General features: G+C 40.2%; 2 protein-coding genes and 1 long non-coding RNA gene across 3 annotated transcripts; 1 reads left to right on the top strand and 2 right to left on the bottom strand.

The window, feature by feature from the left end:
• Window positions 1-3579: 3579 nt before the first annotated feature.
• Window positions 3580-4764, bottom strand: LOC129721735 (uncharacterized). Its single transcript, XR_008727456.1, has 3 exons — window positions 4167-4764; window positions 3995-4105; window positions 3580-3847 (listed from the first exon to the last, which is right to left on the bottom strand). It is a non-coding gene; the product is annotated as an uncharacterized LOC129721735 (long non-coding RNA).
• Window positions 4765-5540: 776 nt separating this feature from the next.
• On the bottom strand, window positions 5541-10685 carry LOC129721734 (hatching enzyme 1.2-like). Its single transcript, XM_055674647.1, has 3 exons — window positions 10351-10685; window positions 5859-6295; window positions 5541-5781 (listed from the first exon to the last, which is right to left on the bottom strand). The coding sequence occupies exons 1-3, from the start codon at window positions 10586-10588 to the stop codon at window positions 5701-5703; spliced, it is 756 nt and encodes a 251-aa protein (XP_055530622.1). The 5' UTR covers window positions 10589-10685; the 3' UTR covers window positions 5541-5700.
• Window positions 10686-11840: 1155 nt separating this feature from the next.
• Window positions 11841-17831, top strand: LOC129723841 (uncharacterized). The gene is made up of 4 exons (XM_055678301.1): window positions 11841-12714; window positions 17000-17071; window positions 17127-17222; window positions 17279-17831. The coding sequence occupies exons 1-4, from the start codon at window positions 11866-11868 to the stop codon at window positions 17342-17344; spliced, it is 1083 nt and encodes a 360-aa protein (XP_055534276.1). The 5' UTR covers window positions 11841-11865; the 3' UTR covers window positions 17345-17831.
• Window positions 17832-20267: the final 2436 nt, after the last annotated feature.

Genomic DNA, 20267 nt, shown 5'->3' with positions numbered 1-20267 from the left:
AGGACGGCCATGAAAGTGGCCCCCGATCTATTTCGAGCAGTCATGCAGAAGTGCCTGGATAACTGCCTCTTTCCGGACAGGTGGAAGCGACAGAGATTGGTGCTGTTGCCGAAGGCTGGGAAACCGCCAGGGGACCCATCGGCATACAGACCTATCTGTCTACTGGACACTACGGGCAAGGTGCTTGAGAGGATTATCCTCAACAGACTGGTGAAGTACACAGAGGGTGTAAACGGTCTGGCAAGTAACCAGTTCGGCTTCCGGAAAGGTAGATCCACGCTGGATGCTATTCTCTCTGTCACCAAGACGGCAGAGGTAGCACTCCAGCGTAAGAGTTGGGGCATTCGCTATTGCGCAATCGTCACGCTTGACGTGAAGAATGCATTCAATAGCGCCAGTTGGGACTCCATAGCGCTCGCGCTTAGGAGCATCCACGTACCGGTGTCGTTGTACAAGATTTTGGAAAATTATTTCCAGAATCGGGTACTAGTTTACAACACGGAGGAGGGTCAGAAGTGCGTCCCAATCACCGCAGGGATACCGCAAGGTTCCATCCTGGGCCCGGTGTTGTGGAATGTCATGTATGACGGGGTGTTGAAACTAAAGTTCCCTGTAGGGGTTGTGATCGTCGGTGTCGAAGACGACATCACGCTAGAGGTCTACGGCGAGTCGATCGAAGAGGTCGAGTTGACGGCCGCGCACTGCATACGCAAGGTCGAAGACTGGATGCACTCTAGGAAACTGGAGTTAGCGCACCATAAAACGGAGGTTACGGTTGTGAACAACAGCAAATTAGAGCAACAGGCGGTGGTCAGAGTCGGTGACTGCACCATTACCTCAAGGCGTTCCTTGAAGCTCTTGGGGGTTATGGTTGACGATAAGCTCACATTTAAGAGTCACGTCGACTATGCCTGTAAGAGGGCTTCAACGGCCGCTGCAGGACTATCTCGAATGATGTCTAATAGCTCAGCGGTATATGGCAGCAAGCGTAAACTTCTTGCCAGCGTGGTTTCGTCCATACTTAGGTATGGTGGGCCAGCGTGGTCCAAAGCGTTAGGTACCAACAGTCATCGTTGAAAACTGGAAAGTACCTACAGGCTCATGTGCCTGAGGGTTGTGAGCGCGTACCGTACAGTGTCATACGACGCAATCTGCGTTCTGTCCGGCATGATGCCTATCAGCATAGCCATTAAGGCGGACGTAGAATGCTTCGATCAACGTGACACAAGGGGTATACGAGGCACCAGAATCGACTTATTCCGGACGTATCCGGATGGGTCGGGAGGCGCCATGGAGAAGTTAACTTCCACTTGGCACAGATTCTGTCAGGTCATGGTTGCTTCAGGCAGTATCTACACAGATTCGGGCATGCGGGGTCCCCCATGTGTCCCGAGTGCGCGGATGTGGAAGAAACTGCTGAGCATGTCTTCTTCGTGTGCCCTCGTTTTGTGCATGCGCGGAGCGACATGATGGTAGTGAGCGGGCCAGACACCACTCCGGACAACCTAGTTCGGAGGATGTGTAAAGACCCAAACATTTGGAGGGCGGTTTGTACAGCCGCCTCTCAAATAGTTTTAGAATTGCAAAACAGGCGACAGGTTGACCACCGACACGCCAGTGTTAGCTAACGGCCAGTCTCCAGGTTAGTTAGCTAAGTTAGCAAAGAGATCTATAGAACCAAGAGGGTGCACAGAGCACAAAAGCCGCTCCCCGAAGCAATACCTAGCGGTGGTCCCGGGGAGTATTATGGGCTGGAGACTGGAGGGGTTTTAGTGGGTCCGATCACTGATTCAAACCAACCCCACACTCCCTGAGGTTGGTCACCTCAGGGGTTTGGATGCAAATTTCCCCTCCACCTGAAAAAAAAAAAAAAAAAAAAAATATATATATATATATATATATATATATATATATATATATATATATATATATATATATATATATATATATATATATATATATATATATATATATATATATATATATATATATATATATATATATATATATATATATATATATATATATATATATATATATATATATATATGTATATATATGTGATTATTGAGCTAAACTAAGTTCGAAACATACCACAAAAGATCAATACAATGGTCGCAAATCCTACGAAAAAAAAGGTCGAAACGCTCAAAACTACATGCACACTAGCGCTGCGTTGCAGCTAAATTTCGCACTATACTGTCCGCCAATTACAAGCCTCTGACCTTCTGAGCAACTTTGCTGAAGACCACAACTCTCTGGGTTTCCGGAATCAAGAGATAGCGTTACATTAATCTTCCCATATCAAGTGATGCTAAACTTTTCGGGGTGTTGCAATATTCAAACTGGATGTTGCAATACGCAGTAAAGCGATTCTAAACTTATGACGGGTAGTGTATATAAGGTACAAGCTAGAGTAATTTTTCTAACCTTACGAAAGCATGCATGCATGTTTAGCTCAAGATGGTTTAGTGCTACCTTCAAAACTCAAACCTTTTTAATATTTATATTTTTGTATACAAAAATCGGCATCAAATAGTTTTGAAAGGCTGCTTACATACTATTACATACGAAAGTTTGTGCCTTCAATTGAAAGTCCTAAGATATTTATTTCATCGTATGGAACTGCCACTTGCGTAAAAGTGCGTAATTTGGAGAGGGCTCACGTGAAGGTATCACCAAAAATATCGAAATATGTCAAATAACTTTTTTATTTTAGGTGATTAAAAATAACAATGCTTAGCATAGACATGCATTTTTGGATGGCTTAAAACTTTGTAGAAGGTTTAAAAAATAAAAGAGAAATCTAAGAAAAAAGTTATAACGGCAAAGTGTCTAGTTTTGATATCAACTAAAAGTTTGTCGAAGACACCACTCGTCTATCTCAATCTGATGAAAAAGTAAATTCTCTATCTCACTTTTGAGTGGATTGATCACTCATCTTTCTAGAACGAAATATGCATTTTTGAATACATTGAAACTTATCCGAACATACATTATGGCTATAATCAACATTTATATTGCTATTCAATTAATCGCATGAAAACGGCAAAATAAAACACTGTGCGATGTGACGAGAGAAATGTTAAAATCATTAAGCATCCTGTGTTTCAACAAAATGTCCCGTCTAGAAATACATCCAACGAAACGTGTCCCACGCCTTTGAAATGCCCCGCGGTTTCAACAGAATTGAACCACCTATGTCATATTTTTTCACTGCGACACTGTGATTCTTAGACTATCATTCTACAATCATTCTACTCATTTATCTGCCTCTTCACATCTATAACAGTTAAATCAAAGAAACGTAGGTACTAATATTACGCTGTCGAAACTTGATCTTTCTGTTTGTTGGACACAGACTTTGCGGCCAATTATTAGTATACAGAACAATTGCGGAACTAACGCTCCGATTTTATTATAACTATAATAAATACTGTTCCTTAATCAAATCAATCAGCCGCACTAAAATACGACTATTCCTCGGTCACATAGTCGATCAGGTTGTTCATTTTTCGACAACAAAAATTGTCGATGTGTACAACAAAAATTTAATCCACCTCCGGACAGGTAGCAGGAATTTAATTCAAAAATAAGATCTCAGAATAGTAGGCGAAGCATTATTTATTTTTCATTATCTGTCACTCACAGAGGGTCTGACAAAAATTCCTGCATGGTATTAACAATTCACCTTTATAGGGAAGTGCCCTACTTAGTCCTGGCCGATCGCTAGGATTTAACAATAGTACTAAACTGGCACGACACAGGGCGGCCTAACGCAAGTCCCGTCGCTGCTGTTTGCCATTGATGATGTTCTTCAAGATACGTTGCTCAGTGTCGGCTGGTTCTGAAATTTAACACACAAAAAACTCTTAGAAAAAGTGGTCCACAAATTCGCGAGAAAAAGACACAACGTTCACACACACACGCGTTTTGGCTAGTGGGTGTAGTTAATTAAATATCAGTTGTTAATTTTCTTTAGAATCAAACTTACCTGATGCTTAGGCCGCTTGTAGGCCAGGCTAATTTTCTTATCGGCGAGCGTCTTTTTGTGGACCAATTTATAACAATGGAACGAGCGCAAGTTGGTCGTGCTGTGTGACTCCTATAAAAAGTAGTTTTTTTGAGAATGAAGAAAAACTATTCTGCAACAAAAGAACACTTACTGTGAAATTACTCTGTCGTAGCACTATCCATATCTGTCGGCTCACACCTGTTCGCCCTTTCACTTATTACAATATTCACCAAAATTTAGCAAAATAAACTGCTCAAGTATGCTGTCCAAGTCGTTCAAAAAACGTAAACAGTCAAGTTTTAATGCATTATGCAGGCCCATGACCCGCTTATTGTTTTTGCATCGGAGTTTGTAAATTTGGTTCCAATTGCATATTTCGCCAAACAAATTCTATTTATAAAAGGAAAATTTTAAGTAACCGCGATAGTCTTGTGTTGTAGGCATACGTTAACTATAAATGTTTCTCAAAAAAGACCATTTTATTATGCAAATTATAATAAAAACATATTTCATTTTCATTCATAAAAAAAACTGTTTGCCGTCAGGAGCCTCGCTCAATCGGCTTGACACACTTGACATTTCTCTCCTGACATTTAAACTTTTTTAACCCTTAAGTCTAGACATCAACCGTTTTTGCATAGACATCCACCTTTTTCGTATACGTATCGCATTCGTATGCGATACGAATGGATTCGTATGGTCTTTGTACGTAAACAAGAATGGCATTTTCGAACTCATTCGAATCCAAACTTTCGTACGAATGTTGGATACGAACGTAAACAAGAATGAAGGTGGTATACTGCCGCTCCAAGCAAAACTGTCCTAGCGTCCATAAGGTTTGCATAGAATATGGGACAGTTATGCTTGGAGCAGGCAGTATAATACTGTAAACTAGCGGATCACCCCTACGAGTCAGCAGACCTGGAAAAACGAACGAACCTATACAGAGGTGATTTCTGCGGGGAAGTTACGTGCGTATAGATTCAGGTGTTGCCGAAAATTATTTTTCCATTCAAACCACAGACTAAAAAAACAACACGTCGAACAAATTTTCAATAAAAACATCGTTTGGATGGTTCCAGTACTTTACGTTAGTAACACTAGCACCATCTGCTGTCGTGCTCACGCTGCGTCATGTATTTCGACATCAGCGCCAGCGTTACAGCATGTGTCAAATGAGGAACTACAAAATATGTGAGATTGCATGACAGCGCCCCAGACGACTTTTTCGCGCGATGACTGTTATTCGATTGAAAATTTAAAATGAACGTATTTTGTGGCGATGGAGCTAGGTTCTAGTGTTACGTCTGTTAGTCTGTGCTCAAACCTTATGAAGATTCATGTGTCCGAAGTTTTCAACGATTTTGATTCAAATCACAAGTTTCAGCCTTTTGTAGTTTTAGCCTTTTGAGCATTCAGCCTTTCGTATATGATACTTTTCAGCCTTTCGTTACTAACCTATCTACCAGTTACAGACACATTTACTTATGTCGATTTTCTTCAATCTGAGTATCTGTGTGTGGAGAGAAACACATGGTAGTTTATTTTAACTATGGAATCATGGGAAGCATTACAGTGACTAGTTCAATAATTCGGTGTAAATGAAGATCAGTTGCTATTGATTTAGCAGCAACTTAGCAAGGAAGTTCCTTTCAAAGTTTTTAGTTATTATTTATAACAAATAATCAACAATACATTGTAATGATGCTTTGTATGTCTTTAGAAGAAAATCCGTTACGCTGACCAATCTTTCCAGCAAATTTTACCTGTAAAGCAAGGAAAGTAATATGATGTTAAAATATAACTAAGTAAATAAATTGAACATAATAAAATCACTCACTACCTTTGGCACAATCGTTGGATTCCCATTCCAGCTAAACGCCGTCGATGAGTAATGCATAACGCTGCCCAAGTCGTACGGTATACCATGAGTTGTGGTTCTGTCCTGAAGCTCTTTTCGGAAATTACCCACCGAATCAGGTTTTATGTTTTTCACATTAACCGCCACATAATTGTCCCTATCGTGGCGAGTGTGTTCGTGGAAGAATCCCAAAACGTGCATCAATTCGTGCAGAATTGTGCCCGTTCGACGAATACAGACATTACGTTGAAGGTTGAGAATTTGTTTGCCGCCCGCCCGCCCAACGGTGGACCAGCAGCCACTTGTGGAACCTTCTATTGCAATGTAATCTTGTTGTGTGGATCTTGGAGCGAATCGTATGCAGGTCTTTTTATGAAAGATTTGGAAAGCATTGCGAATTCTCTGCAGCTCAGAGAGACCTGTAAACAGTGGAAATAAATCAGTGAGAGATTATTTTTTATTCAACTTCAACTTGATGAAAAAAAACTAGTGTAGGCTGGTTTGATCCCGCATTGCAATAATTAAACTATTTTCATAAAAAAAAATAAAACGTATACAATGAAAATTTCTAAATTAAAGTTTTGACCTTGAGTTTAAAAGCATTGACGATCGCACGTTTCGTAGTTCCCTACAAACAGTTTTGTTGTATAACAACTTGTTGAGTTTTAGTTCAGCCGGAATCTGCGTAATAGCAGCTTAACAAGCTATAAATCAACAAAACTGTTTGATGGGTTGACTCTGTAATCTTGTGGTCCCCCAAGAATATGATTCGAAGTTTTGAGTATTAGTAGGAAACGACAAAATAGTAGGAGCACACACTAACAGACATAACACGTCGAACAAATTTTCAATAAAATCATCGTTTGGATGATTCCAGTACTTTACGTTAGTAACACTAGCACCATCTGCTGTCGTGTTTGTACTGCGTCATGTATTTCGACATCAGCGCCAGCGTTACTGCATGTGTCAAATGAGGAACTACAAAATATGTATGGGATTGCATGACAGCGCCCCAGACGATGTTTTCGCGCGATGGCTGTTATTCGATTGAAAATTTGAAATGAACGTTTTTTGTGGCGATGGAGCTAGGTTCCAGTGTTACTTCTGTTAGTCTGTGGTAGGAGGTTGTATCAAGACACGACCGCATAAATGACGCAGAACTACGTAAACTATTAACAAATGCATTGAGTGTTTCATTACCCTAGTAATACAACTGGTTTTATCAAAGTTTTATAGCGCTTTTTTGGCTGTATTGACCGCTATAAAACTTTGATAAAACCAATATTTTTACTTGGGGAATGAGTTATAATGTCTACTAATGAAGGGTTGTGAATTTCGTGAACCGGATTCAGCAGTTAGCAGAACGTGCCGAGTTAAAAACCATACACAGCACACACGCACAAATCATACCATATCATAGAAACACACATCATACCATATCATACAGATACACACACATCATACCATACCATATCATACAGACACACACATATCATACCATATCATACACACACACATCATACCATACACACATCATACCATATCATATACACACAGCAAGCAAGCGACCAATCAGAGCCAGCAAGCGACCAATCAGAGGACGTTATTTTTATTTTAACAAGGCTTGGCAATTTTCAATAGTGCAATAGTTCGTAGATTCAAACAAGATTTTTCTGCATTTGGTCAGATGCGTGTACAATTTTCCAATCGATTGCTGCGAGAATGAAGAAAATCGGTTGAAAACCAACCGACCTATAAGCATTTGAAAAGGGACAAATTTCGTCCCAGTTTTTCAGTTTGCATCCCTGTGTGGTAGGCTAAAGTAAAACGTAGTTCTACGTCAAAAAAATCCCGTGCTATTTTTCCCCTCTCCCCTAATTGTCTACTAGCATTATTACAAGTAATATTACGATTGAGAGCACTCACTCGACGCTCTCCTCTATTAGGACGTTGCCGGCGCTGTTATTGGTGTACAAAAGTCGGGTCATTGAGTGATGCACAATGAGAAGGAACGACCACTCCCAGTCATTCTTTCATGTGATTCATTGTGCATTCATTCTTAAGTGGCTCGAACCCGTCACGAAGTAGCAACAATTTGTATGTACAGTCAGAACTAAGCTAAATTACGCTTTGTTACTACATTCTCATTTATACCGATCTCCTTCCTCCTATCAGTATCGCTGATTAGTAATAAGAATTTACCTCTTTATTATACTTATTTGGTCAACAGAAAAGGTACATTGTACTGTTTTTTCGGGTGCTGTCCGGGACAGAAAAATGATTGGATAGCTATTATTTTTATTTTAAATATCCAAGAAAACTTTAAATTTTAAAATTTCCAATTCTCATTCAACGTTTTTGAGTCTATGCACACATTATGAGTACGTTGCACATACTAAAACCTCATTTTGACTACTTTTATTAAGAAATTCCGAGTTGTGCAGCAAAGGCACTTCTACTCATATTACTCTGCAATTTTTGAAACGGGATTTCGGGGATGAAACATAGGTATCAGTATTTAGCATGGTTTGCCATCAAAAATTCAAAAATACAAAATTTAAATTGTGCCAGTGTTGCACGAAACCGATGATATCAGGTTTGGAACAGCAAACTACCCAGTTAGAAAACCTTAACAAAGGCGGTTAATTCGACTTTACAGGAAAAAATTGAAGCCGATTCAATCAATCAGCATGAACAGATTTTTGTAATCTCCAACTTGATGCAACACACAACAGCGAGCAAAGAAAATCGCTTGATGTTCCAAGCCGCAACACGATACGGGTAATAACACTGCGTGTGTGAGAACAACATTGGCGTTTTCCCGCAGGAAAACTCCAAAATTAGACGCGAAATGTGAAATCTTTCGTCTAAAGAATATGAGAGAATGTGGTGAAATTTAGCAAAAAGGCGAACCCTATTTCATAGCACTATTCGGCTATAACAGAGTATTTCTGGCAAAATTAGTTACATTCTTTAGGCGGAAAGTTAACCGGACGGACAATCCAACATTGACAGTGACGTAGCGGGTTGTGGCAGTAGCCGCAGCGGAATGCGTCAGTATCAGCTGGTTTTCTGAATTTGCTTTCGGTTTAAGGGGTTATATACCTTTTTGGTCGAGAAAAATGAAGGAAGTTTGAATTTATTTTTAAGTGCATAACACCATTTTTATTGCCTCAAAGTGGTATGTTTCTGAATGTACAGTTTATCATCAACAAAAAAATACGTTTAATTTTGAGATATACAAATTATTACTAAAGTAATGGCCGTTTCCCGGAAGCGCTTTTTTCGCAGAGGCTTGCGGTGATCCTGATAGAGACTCAGCGGGTCAACTGAATTCAAAAAACTCATATTATTTCATTAGTTTAGAGGTGTGCCGTGTCCTTGAACGATCACTTTTATGAGTATTTTGTTTTCAGTGCAAACAGGAACGTTTTTCTCAAATGCACGTTTTGAGCGTTAAAAATTGAATTAAAATTTTTTTTTTTTGCGGCAAAATGTAACTGTATGTTTCAAAAAGCGATCGTTCAAGGACCGGCGAATTTAATAACGAACATTTAAAAAAAGATGAAGGAAATCGGTTCAGTTGTTTTCCCGCAATCAGGATCACGGCAAAGTCATTTTTCGAAAAACACTATTCAGACATAATCGCGTTTAAAATTTCAAGTTTAGCTTATGCGGCCGTAGCGAGGCGTGTTGCAAATCGCTCTAACTTTTTCCCTATTGCTCAAATCTTTATGAAAATTTGTAAAAATGTTCTCAAGATGTTGTAGTTCAAGATAATGTAATAAAAATACACTAATGTAATGAAAATACACTTGCTTTTCACTTCACAGCACAAAATCAAGTGTCTTACACTTCGGTTTGCCATGTAATGCATACCAAAATCAATCTTTTTACACACAGTTTAATGGTAGAACGCGTCAAAAGCCAAAACACGTCAAAATACCGTGGATTCCATTAAAAATCGATATGGATCGACCTGTTAAAACGATTGGGTTGGTTTATTGGTATTCATGTGTAAAGAGCATTTGGTATGAGCGTGTGATTTTTTTTTCAGTGTATAGCCATAGAGACATTACACTGGTCGACAAAAGCGAAAAAAAGTTGCCCCAAAGCTCAAACTGGAAAAATGATAGATTATAGCTTATCAACCATTCCTGTAAATGCAGAAGTGTGTCAAAAGACCGCAGAGTAATTGCTCGCCGAATTCGTCGCTTAAACGTTTGCTAACGGGAAAACCCAAGACTTTGAAAAGGTTATCTATGGGATACCAAAATTCACAGGAATGGTCAAAAGCAATAATCTTTTATTTTTTCCAGTTTGAGCTCTAGGGAAAAACCTCTGTTCTCTTATGTATTCCATCATTATGTGATAGATAGTTTTACGTCTAATACCAAAAAATAATATTAAAGATGGTATTCTTTAAATCACCGAAAATTTTGAAAACAATCACTTTCTATGTATAAGTACTCACTGAAATCATTACTAATCTCGTAGGGAATCGTCGCCTTCAACCACTTTTTACTTTTGAATTTCACTGCATTCTTCGGAACAAACGGTTGATAAATGTCGCCTTCCACGAAGCTGCCCATTTCCTCGGGATTGGAATCTTCTCGCTCGAAGCCGTCTGGCTGCTGATTAACAGATTTCATGCTACTACCATTTCTAAATGTGTAAATCCCTTCACCAAGTGATGACAAATCGAACACCATTGACTCTTCCTCAACTGTGTTTATGGAAGCTCCTAAACAAACGACTATCAATAGTCCGAATTGTATCGGGAGCTGCACTCGTACCACTGCTAAGCGTAACATCTTTTTCATAGAAACTTTGGCCCAGGTTTGATGTCATCGTAGGGAATTGATCAAATAAAGTACATCTAGTTTCACCCACTTCCTGCAGAAACCATACATTGCGGTAGGTATTTGGGGCTGAAGCGATAAAAAAAGGTTCAATTAATTAAGTTTGATTACATAGCGGCCTGTTCAGGTGGAAGATGTAGGCCAATGTTAAGGTGATGCAATATTGATAGCGTGTTTTTTTCGGCTGCGTACCTTCACTCAGCACCTTCAAATATGTGTGTACGAGATAAACATGAACATATTGTGTTTTATGCTCTAACTATAAATTACATTTAGTCGGGTTTCTTGGGTGCTCTGGAATATATCTTATGCCTACATGCCCTTATTCAATCTTACGGGAGTTCTTAGATTACATTAATGCAATTTGTGCAAAAAAATTTGGTATTGAAAAAGCTCAGTCATTTTTGTAAAAAGCAAACATTATAATGATGGTTGATGCAATAAATTATATAGTGTATCGGTTCTATTATCGTCAGGTTTTACCTTTTATCGTCCGGGGGGTGAATGATGTCCTAGAGCAATAATTTCTTGCATGATGGTTCTTCACAATGCAGAGCATTTTCCTGCAAAATATTAGTTACATTAACCCCCCGGAAGGTAATTGGACAAACCTGACGTTAATAGAGCTGATACCCTATGTACGTTAGGTTTAAAGAAATTTCCAGAAACTGAAAGCGGTTCAGTTGAAAAGTAGGACCTTCACCGTTTTTTCGGCAGAGCGACGAGGGGCAAAAGTTCACGAATCCAGCCTACTAGGAGAATAGAATTTGTTTTCTTCACCAAAACTAGATTTTTCAAAAACATTATTCTTTTCCAAAGGACAAGCATTGAATTTCACTTGTCGTAGTTATATAAAGCATATTCATCAACAAGGGTCCTTTACTTTTATATAAAAATGCTTTAAATGTAATCCTCTCTGTAGACAGAACGAACTTCATGAACTTTTTGTTTTATTCAATAGAGATGCTGCGAAAACAGTTAGGTGTGAATCTTTACCCCACATTACTCTGTAGAGAGTGTAGGTTATTGTTCTCGCATATTCAGCACGTCGTTCGAATGATAAATATTTTACCGGGAGGATAACTTTGCTTGTTCTCGTCGCGGTTAGTATTCCCTCGGCTCCAAAAATGACAAGACAGCTTCAGTTTCTGAACGCATTCAACTACTTGCTGGTATGTAACGTTCGTTTCGATGGGATTCGGAACGAGGTTGTTTTGGTCGGAAAACAAGGCAATTCAATTGTAGTCCTCATATTATTATGTGCTATAGTATACTTTGTGATAAAGTTGGAACAAATCACCAGCATGGGCGTCGAAAGTGTTACCTCGATCACACGCTATACCATCACGTTCATTACAATTTTTATCATCAAAATTGAAGATCTGTTTCGTCGAAAGTCTCAGCTAAACCTGTGCCAACTCATGAAAGTCTACACTATACATGTAGATAAAGGTTTTTCGCAAAATAAAAAGGTCGGAGAACAAACTACGCTGTTGCTGATCAAGTTGCAGATCGTTTTGATCCTAGTACTAGACTGGATGCTCAACGGTTACTATATTTATGAATACTGGAATGATCCATCGATGACATATATAATTGTCCTGTTATTCGAAGAATACGTCCAAGCAAATTTGGTTTTTACCCAGTTTTTTGCATACTTTTTGAGCACAGAATTCCAACGACTGAAGTTACAAATCGGAAATCAAGAGATACAGAAACTACTGGGAAGCGCAGAAAAATTGGAGCAGATTAAACGAGTCCTCTCAGATGTCTTCGGAAGTAGACTGCTGTTGTTTCTATTTCAACTGCTGGTTAACGTATCCTGCTGCTGCTACGAGCTTATGGCTGTATTCAAGCAGCAACACCTGTCGGGTGCATTAATAGGCGAGTTGAGTTACGTGATGTTCAAAATCTTGACCTGTAATGCCCTGGTGCTGTTCGGGACAGCGTACAGTTTTGATCGTGTAGATGTAGAGGTACGCATTAAATATGTTTATGTAGTTTTTTTGCACATTTTTCTAACAAAACGTTTATTTGACTCGGCACAGTACATATAATGTTTAACGGAGCCAACTGAAACTTATTTCTAGGGTATCTTATAAACTAAAGGCAATTTATCCTCGCTGCCGACTATGAGCTAAATTTAAACCTAGATCTAAAACTAGTAAGTTTTTTTTATCGATGGTTTAATTTGTTAGCATTGTTAGATGGGCACTTTGGTGCTTTTCAAGCTATAAATCAGCATCGTGTATGTCATGTTCCGCTGAGCCAGGATATCATGAACCGGGACACAGGGTTGTATTTCTTGGAAAGTCCAAAGGAAGGGATCACGGAATTCAGCACACACCGAAACTACGTGTATACCCCAATCCACCAACGGACTACTGTCCGTGAGCCTTTATGTGCCACGACCTGGGAAGAAATCTTCTGACGAGCGAGTGTGAGGTTATAGAAATGTGGAAACATCTCAATTGCGATGTTATAGCAAACGGCAATAAATCTATCAGAAGACGACAGGTTTTCAGCACCAAGTCTCCACAAGACTGAGGAAGAAATCGGCAGGTTGAAAAACAACAAAGCCGCTGGCAGTGACCAATTGCCAAGCAAGTTCCTAAAACAAAGTGGTGAAGCATTGGCTAGAGCGCTGCACTGGGTGTCAGGATCTGATAGGGTGAGACGTTACCGGAGGAATGGATGGAAGGAATTGTGTGTCTTATTTACAAAAAAGGTGACAAGCTGGATTGTAGCAACTATTGCGCAACAACACTGCTAAGCGCTGCCTACAAGGTACTCTCCCGGCTTCTATGCCGCCGTCTATCACCTATCACAGAGGAATTCGTGAGCAATACCAGGCGGGATTCATGGGGACCCACGCCACCACAGACCAGATCTTTGCAATGCGGCAAGTACTACAGAAATGCCGCGAGTACAACGTAACCACGCACCATCCATTCATCGATTTCAGAGCGGCATATGACACAATCGAACGAGATCAGCTATGGCAAATTATGCACGAACACGGTTTCCCGGACAAAATACGCGATTGGTCAGAGCGACGATGGATAGTGATGTGTACAGTGCGAGTTTCGGGGACGCTTTCGAGTGTTTTCGCATCTCGAAGAAGGTTGTGGCAGGGTGATGGGTTTTCATGTCTGCTTTTTACCATTGCCATGTCCGGCAGGTCACTTGGGTTTGCCGACAACATTGACATTATGGCACGCAACTTTGAGACGTCAACGGAAACGTGCAGTAATCTTAAGGCAGAGGCCAAGCGGGTCGGAGCTGCAGCAGTATTGCTAGTAAAATTCAATGGTGAGCCGTTCGTCAGATATTCAATCAGTCTGGGAATATTTTTTTATCTGGGAATATTTTTTTTTCTCAAGCGAGGTAGCGCCTTGCGGTCTTCAGAAGAGTTTTTCCCAGGAAAATTTTCTACAAATATCATGTGTCGATATATTTTTAGGAGCCAACTGGGAATTTCTAGAGAACAAGTTTTGAAAATGTGGATTTTCCCATATAAAATCGTATGGAAACTTTAAAAATCGGGCGCAAATCGAGTGTTTCACCGATCGATCTGAAAAGTTACACAGTTGTTATAGGACCCATAAGGAACACGAAAAGTGCATGGGAGCAAAAAAAACACACCATCGCTTTTTTCCCATATAACCGTGTCCCAGTCTAGTGGGCATGTCGTAAGGATGTCGGACGGAGCCCATTCAAGTAGTTCTGAATAACGACCCAATAGGAATGCGGCATCGTGGCGCGCAACGTGCACGGTGAATCGACCAAGTGGAAGGACATCTCCGAAGTCTACGCAGTCTGCAAGAGTGGCGACGAGCAGCCATGGATCAAGTACAATGGCGTCGTCTCTTAGATGCAGCAAAGGCCTTCGTCTGATTGGTAAGGTAAGGTAAATATAACCGTTTGTTGCGAATCATGCTACTCCACAACCATCGACTCCTATGTCGGGGTTGGGATTCGAACCCAGGCTACCAGATAGCGTGGTTGGTGGAGATGTTACCAACTAGAACTACGCTAGGCACCCTGTATATCAAACGCATTGTTGCAGCTGATGTTTTCTGCACGTACGCACTGGTGTACTTGAAAGAATCCTGGAAAACGATATCCTTTATTTTTTATATTGAAAATTATCTTCATACATTTTTATATCAATGGATACTGACGCAAACTACTTTCCTGGTGAAACATCCCTCAGAATTTCACCACAATGTTACGCCAACAAGCTCAATCCATTGCAGCTTGTCTCCAGTTTCTTGAGCGACAGATACGCCCAAGACGGCAGACTCATCGCGAGATTGGGTATAATAAGCTTGCCGAAATTAACCTCAGTAAAAGTAAATACGAGTTAAACCACTTGATACAGACCTAGGCGAACAAGAAGGCAAAATGATCTTGGTTCGGGGACAACGTGAAATAATGTCGAAGATCTCTCCTCCGGGAAGAACGGTGGACGAAGGTAGATGGACGAGAGTTCCGATCGGTAGATTTTGTCTTACGAACGGTGACGATGGTGGTGAAGGTAGCGTATAAGGAAGGACCGTTTGTAGTTCCTCCACAAAATGAATTAAAGATGTCCAAAGCACAATATAGAAATGGTTATCGGAAACGAAAACATTCGCGTTGAATGATATTTTGTGGCAAAAACAGAGAAATGAAGGCAGTTTAAAACAAAAATGTCAGCGAATAATTTCAATTAACCGACCTTATTATTGATACATAAGACTTGATAAACTAAAAGAACATTTCTTGTTGAAAATATTCATTGTTTCTGTATTTATAATGCGTTAATGTACAACACATATTCCCCGCCGATTTCCGGAAACGCAAATAGCAAAACCTTAACGGCGAAGTCAACTCTCACAATAATCAGGTATATTATGGTCATCGATATGTCCATATCATTGATTCGGATCACCATTTTGTAATAGGAATGATTGAAATCCACCCAACAGCTCTTTTTAATACACTTCTCATAACACGTCATGTAACTAAAGTAAGACGTAGTTCAACGTTAAAAAAGCGACAGAAGTCTGCACAGATCCCAGTACCACAAGGATAGTTACATGCGTCATACTTAATTGAATGCAGTATATCCTTTGTACTGCATGTCTATGTTGTCAATCAAGTGTACATACTTTGTTGTTACCGCTGGATAATACTGTCTCACAATGTATAACAATTATTGCCGTAAAAACGACAAAACATCTACACAACTCTTATGAGAAAGCTTGGGTAGTTTGAGTCTTCTAGAATCTAGTTTGTGAAGTTTGTTCCTACAAGTAATGCCAGATCTAAGTTTAGTTAATTTATTCAATTCACTGTTAATAACATGTGTTTGCGTCGAAACGATACAAAACTGCCCTCGCGTATATTACAAAAAACAGCTAGTGAACTTTTTATTGCCGTTAAGTGTAGCCCTCGTTACAAGCGGAGCAGGAATTTTATTAACTGCTAACAATCCACAATACTTCGTACAGAACGTTATCAACTTGAGTAGTGTCCTTCGGTACGGCACTGTAACGTTAATACATTTCGTCAGCAGCTGTCTATACTTATTAAACCGTACTAATGTTCACGCCTTGGTAGAAACAATTATTAATTTTGACGTGGATTATACCTCCCAGCTGGACACGTGGCACGCCGTGGAAAAAGTGCAATTGGTGCGGCCGTTGCTTGTTTTCGTCTTCTTAATTCGTCTGCTAATTTTATTTAATTATGCAACAATGTTTTGTTTGTTTTCTTATGGAATCCACGCCATGGTGATGTTAATTGGATCAGAGCTCATTGAGTTATATTTTGATCTACATAAATTATTCGTACTCTTTTTCGTTGAGCTCATCACTGTTCGATATAGGATGTTACAGAATCAAACTCTGGGGATGCTTAATTACCAAAGATTGTTAGTATTACTTAAGCTGAACGATAAATTAACTGTGTCAAAAGAAGTGCTTTCCGAAACTTTCGGAGTTTTTGTTCTACTTTCAACTCTAAGTGTGTTTGTAAGTAGTGTTGTTATATCCTATAGTACCCTATGGATGATCCAGGAGGGGATCTCCACAATACTTATTCTACTAGCTTCCATCGCTTTACCCTTGAACGCGGTATTGTTTTTCGGGTTGACCTACTCGTTTGATAGGTTGATTTTACAGGTCAGTCGATAATTGTCAGGTTGTATTACCTTGTAAATGAAAAGATTGTATCAGGCATATATGTTTAAATTATAATTTAATTCATTTTTAGGAAGAGGAGTTGCGGAATAAACTAAAAACACTCCAGTATAACGCGTGTGAAGATCAATCGGAAAAATATTCGGTATTCTTGAATTAAACTAACTACTAAATTTACTATATGACTAACTATATTCCAGAACTTTCTGGATATTGTCAACTTAAAGCTGATAACAGACTCGCCTAAAATAACTGCTTGTGGATTATTTACGATAAACTTGAAAGTCTTTTGTAATGTACAGGTTTCAGACATTTTGAAATATTCTTACAGTTAACTTAATGACTTTTTCAGATTTTTACAGCCATTGTAACCTACATCATGATCCTCTTCCAATTTCGGGATTTGGAAAAGCACTAATTGAGTTTTCGCTGTGAAACTATTCTTACATTGACAAATGGAATTTTAAATAATGTTTCAACAATCGAAAATAAGTATTCGTTTTCTCGGAGACCAAACATTGATCTCACACTACTTCAGGCTGACAAGATACCTTAAATGTAATGTGACGCATCATCAACGGTGAAAAAAGACGAGCTATAATAAAAAATAGAAATGTATTGAACACTTACCGCTATAGAAACATAGAAATATCTCATGTTTCCCACTTGACTTACAGCGTATTATTAATTACTGAATAATGATTTTCTTTCGGATTTCGCTCCAAAACCTGCGCAGTTTTTCGATATCACATACTTAACGGAACGAATGAGTTTTATCATTCGAAAGTGAATTTGACCATAATATGCGATGCGATGCGATCATTGGCGCGTGAACCATACGTCGGAAGTGGCAAAAAATACTTCGCCATCTCGAGTGTCTGTTCATCAAGATGGTGCGGCTCAGAACAGCGTCTGATTTCCATGTTAGGAGCGGCTGATCAACGCCGATGGTCCCCCAGCGATACAGATGGTGGGGAAGGCCCAACAAGCCGCTCCGGGAAACAAGATGTTACAAATAACGCAAGCGATAACACGAATCGGAACAATCCGCATGGACCTAGGCAATGAAATAAGAACTACGATTGGAAACTCGGGACATTGAACTGAAAATCGCTTCACTATCTGAGGTGTGACAGAATAATCTACGATTAGCTATATTCACGCAACTTGGAACTCGTAAAGGTGCTGGAAGATAATTGGACATGACAAAAGGTATGTAAAAGCGGGCACCGTGCGGCTTCTTTTTACCAGAGTTGTAGCACCGCCAGCGAGCTGGGAACCAGCCTCAGAGTACTGGGCAAGATGCACCAACGCGTGATGGGCTGGCAGCCGATCAATGCAAGAATGTGCAAGTCGAGGATAAAGGGCCGGTTTTTCAACTACAGCATTATCAACGAATCACAAACCACATTAAGAGAGACGCGAAGGTGAGAAACCCGTTCAGCTGAAGCAGGTAATCGGGCTAGACAGCCTGCACGCCGTGTCTCATGATAATGGCCATCGATGCGTAAATTCTGCAGCTTAACGTGGTATGGTAGTCCGAAATGGGGACGGGACACGAGGCATATGGACGCTAGGCATATGAATGTTAGGCATAGTATGCTAGGCATACAGACACGAGGCATAATGGATGTGAGGCATAATGGATACGAGGCATACTGCCAAAAGGCAGAACGGACGCGAGACCGAATGGACGTGAGGCCGAATGGACGCGAGGCCGAATGGACGCGAGGCCGAATGGACGCGAGGCCGAATGGACGCGAGGCCGAATGGTCGCAAGGCCGAACGGACGCAAGGCCGAATGGACGCGAGGGCGAATACGATGTTGTATGATCGCATGAGATCCAATTATGTAGTTCAGGTGTTATTGAGCAAGATCGCGCCAAATCACCGAAGATCGAATATTGACCATTTTTGATTTAAATGAAACTTTGCACACGTATTTGGCTTAGCAAACTGAGCATTTTCCTCAGATGGAGCGATTTTTTACAGCCATGAGTTACATTCTAAAAATGCGTATGCCTTTTGGCATAGGTTTTATTCGAAGCATTGTAGCCCAGAAACCGTTGGTTGTATAGAAAAACTCTCTGAGAATGAGTTGTAGGGAATTGAAAATGCACCATAAAAAAATATACACTGTACAAAAAAATTTTTTTGACCAAACCATACGTTCATTGGAATGCTTCATCAATAATATACAATTCATTCTTTGACAACAAAACGATTGGGCGAACGGTTCTCAAGAAAAGCGTTAAATGTTCTAAGTGATATAAATATATATAAGAATCAAATATTTGTTTACGAGTTTTATTATCTTAGGAACATATTTTTTTATGACATAGATACTTTACAGAACTAGTTTCACCTTATATTTTATATACATCATAAGTTTGTTCGAATGTTTTATAAAAATGTTTTATAAAATAATATGTTTGTCGTGCAACACTACCTACTTGTTTTTTTTTTTTAAAGCCCAAAAACTAAAAACACCCTCTAGCACTCCCCCCTATACACCTACAGACAATCCCCACCCCACTCCCAACCACTCCAATAATAATAAAAATGGATAATTTACCGCATTTATCACCATCATTATCAGAATCGATTCCGGATGTCCAAAATAGGCCTTCGGAGAGATGCCTCGCGTTGCAGTGGAACCTCCGTGGTCTACGCGCTAACAAGTGTGAGTTAAAGCAACTCATTGCGGACTATCAACCTACTGTAATAGCCATCCAAGAAACTATGGTCAACGCCGAAACTATACCCGCAGATTTCATTGGGAAGGATTACACACTACTGGTTGAAAGCGGCCCCAGCCATACGTGGACCAATGGGGTTGGCCTGGCAATCCGCGAAGGGATCCCTTACGAAAGACTCCAGATCCAGACCACCTTGCAGGCGATAGCGATTCACATGCAGATACCCACAGCTGTTACGGTGGTTTCAATCTATCTTCCGCCTAACTCAGGACACATCGGTGACCAACTGGCAGAGCTCCTCGAGCAGCTGCCTGAACCAGCTCTGGTACTAGGGGACTTCAACGCACATCACCCTGCATGGGGATCCTGTCGTGCAGACACCCTCGGTCGGTTTATTGCCGAAAAAGCTCTAATGAGAAAACTCGTGATCTTAAACGATGGTTCTCCTACTCGCTTGAACCTTGCTAATGGCTCCATGTCATCGATCGATCTGTCACTCTGTTCGGACTTACTCGCCCCGAAACTAGTCTGGAAAGTCCTACCCGACACGCACAACAGTGATCACTTCCCTATCGGAATATTTTTCCCCGGGTGGTCACAGTCTGCAAAGGCTAGGCAAAAATGGCTCTACGATCGTGCAGA

The sequence above is a fragment of the Wyeomyia smithii genome, chromosome 2 (assembly GCF_029784165.1).
Source record: "Wyeomyia smithii strain HCP4-BCI-WySm-NY-G18 chromosome 2, ASM2978416v1, whole genome shotgun sequence".
In the NCBI taxonomy this organism is placed as follows: Eukaryota; Metazoa; Arthropoda; class Insecta; order Diptera; family Culicidae; genus Wyeomyia; species Wyeomyia smithii.
Note: the sequence above shows the minus strand (reverse complement) of the source record. Positions and strands in the feature narration are given on the sequence as shown.

Coding starts and splice junctions, on each gene's coding strand:
- LOC129721734 (XM_055674647.1), bottom strand. CDS start 10,588: ATGGTGTTCGATTTGTCATCACTTGGTGAAGGGATTTACACATTTAGA. Junction 6,296..10,350: donor CGAGATTAGTAATGATTTCA/GTGAGTACTTAT, acceptor CACTGTTTACAG/GTCTCTCTGAGCTGCAGAGA. Junction 5,782..5,858: donor ATCCAACGATTGTGCCAAAG/GTAGTGAGTGAT, acceptor CTTGCTTTACAG/GTAAAATTTGCTGGAAAGAT.
- LOC129723841 (XM_055678301.1), top strand. CDS start 11,866: ATGACAAGACAGCTTCAGTTTCTGAACGCATTCAACTACTTGCTGGTA. Junction 12,715..16,999: donor TTGATCGTGTAGATGTAGAG/GTACGCATTAAA, acceptor ATTCATTTTTAG/GAAGAGGAGTTGCGGAATAA. Junction 17,223..17,278: donor ACTTGAAAGTCTTTTGTAAT/GTACAGGTTTCA, acceptor TGACTTTTTCAG/ATTTTTACAGCCATTGTAAC.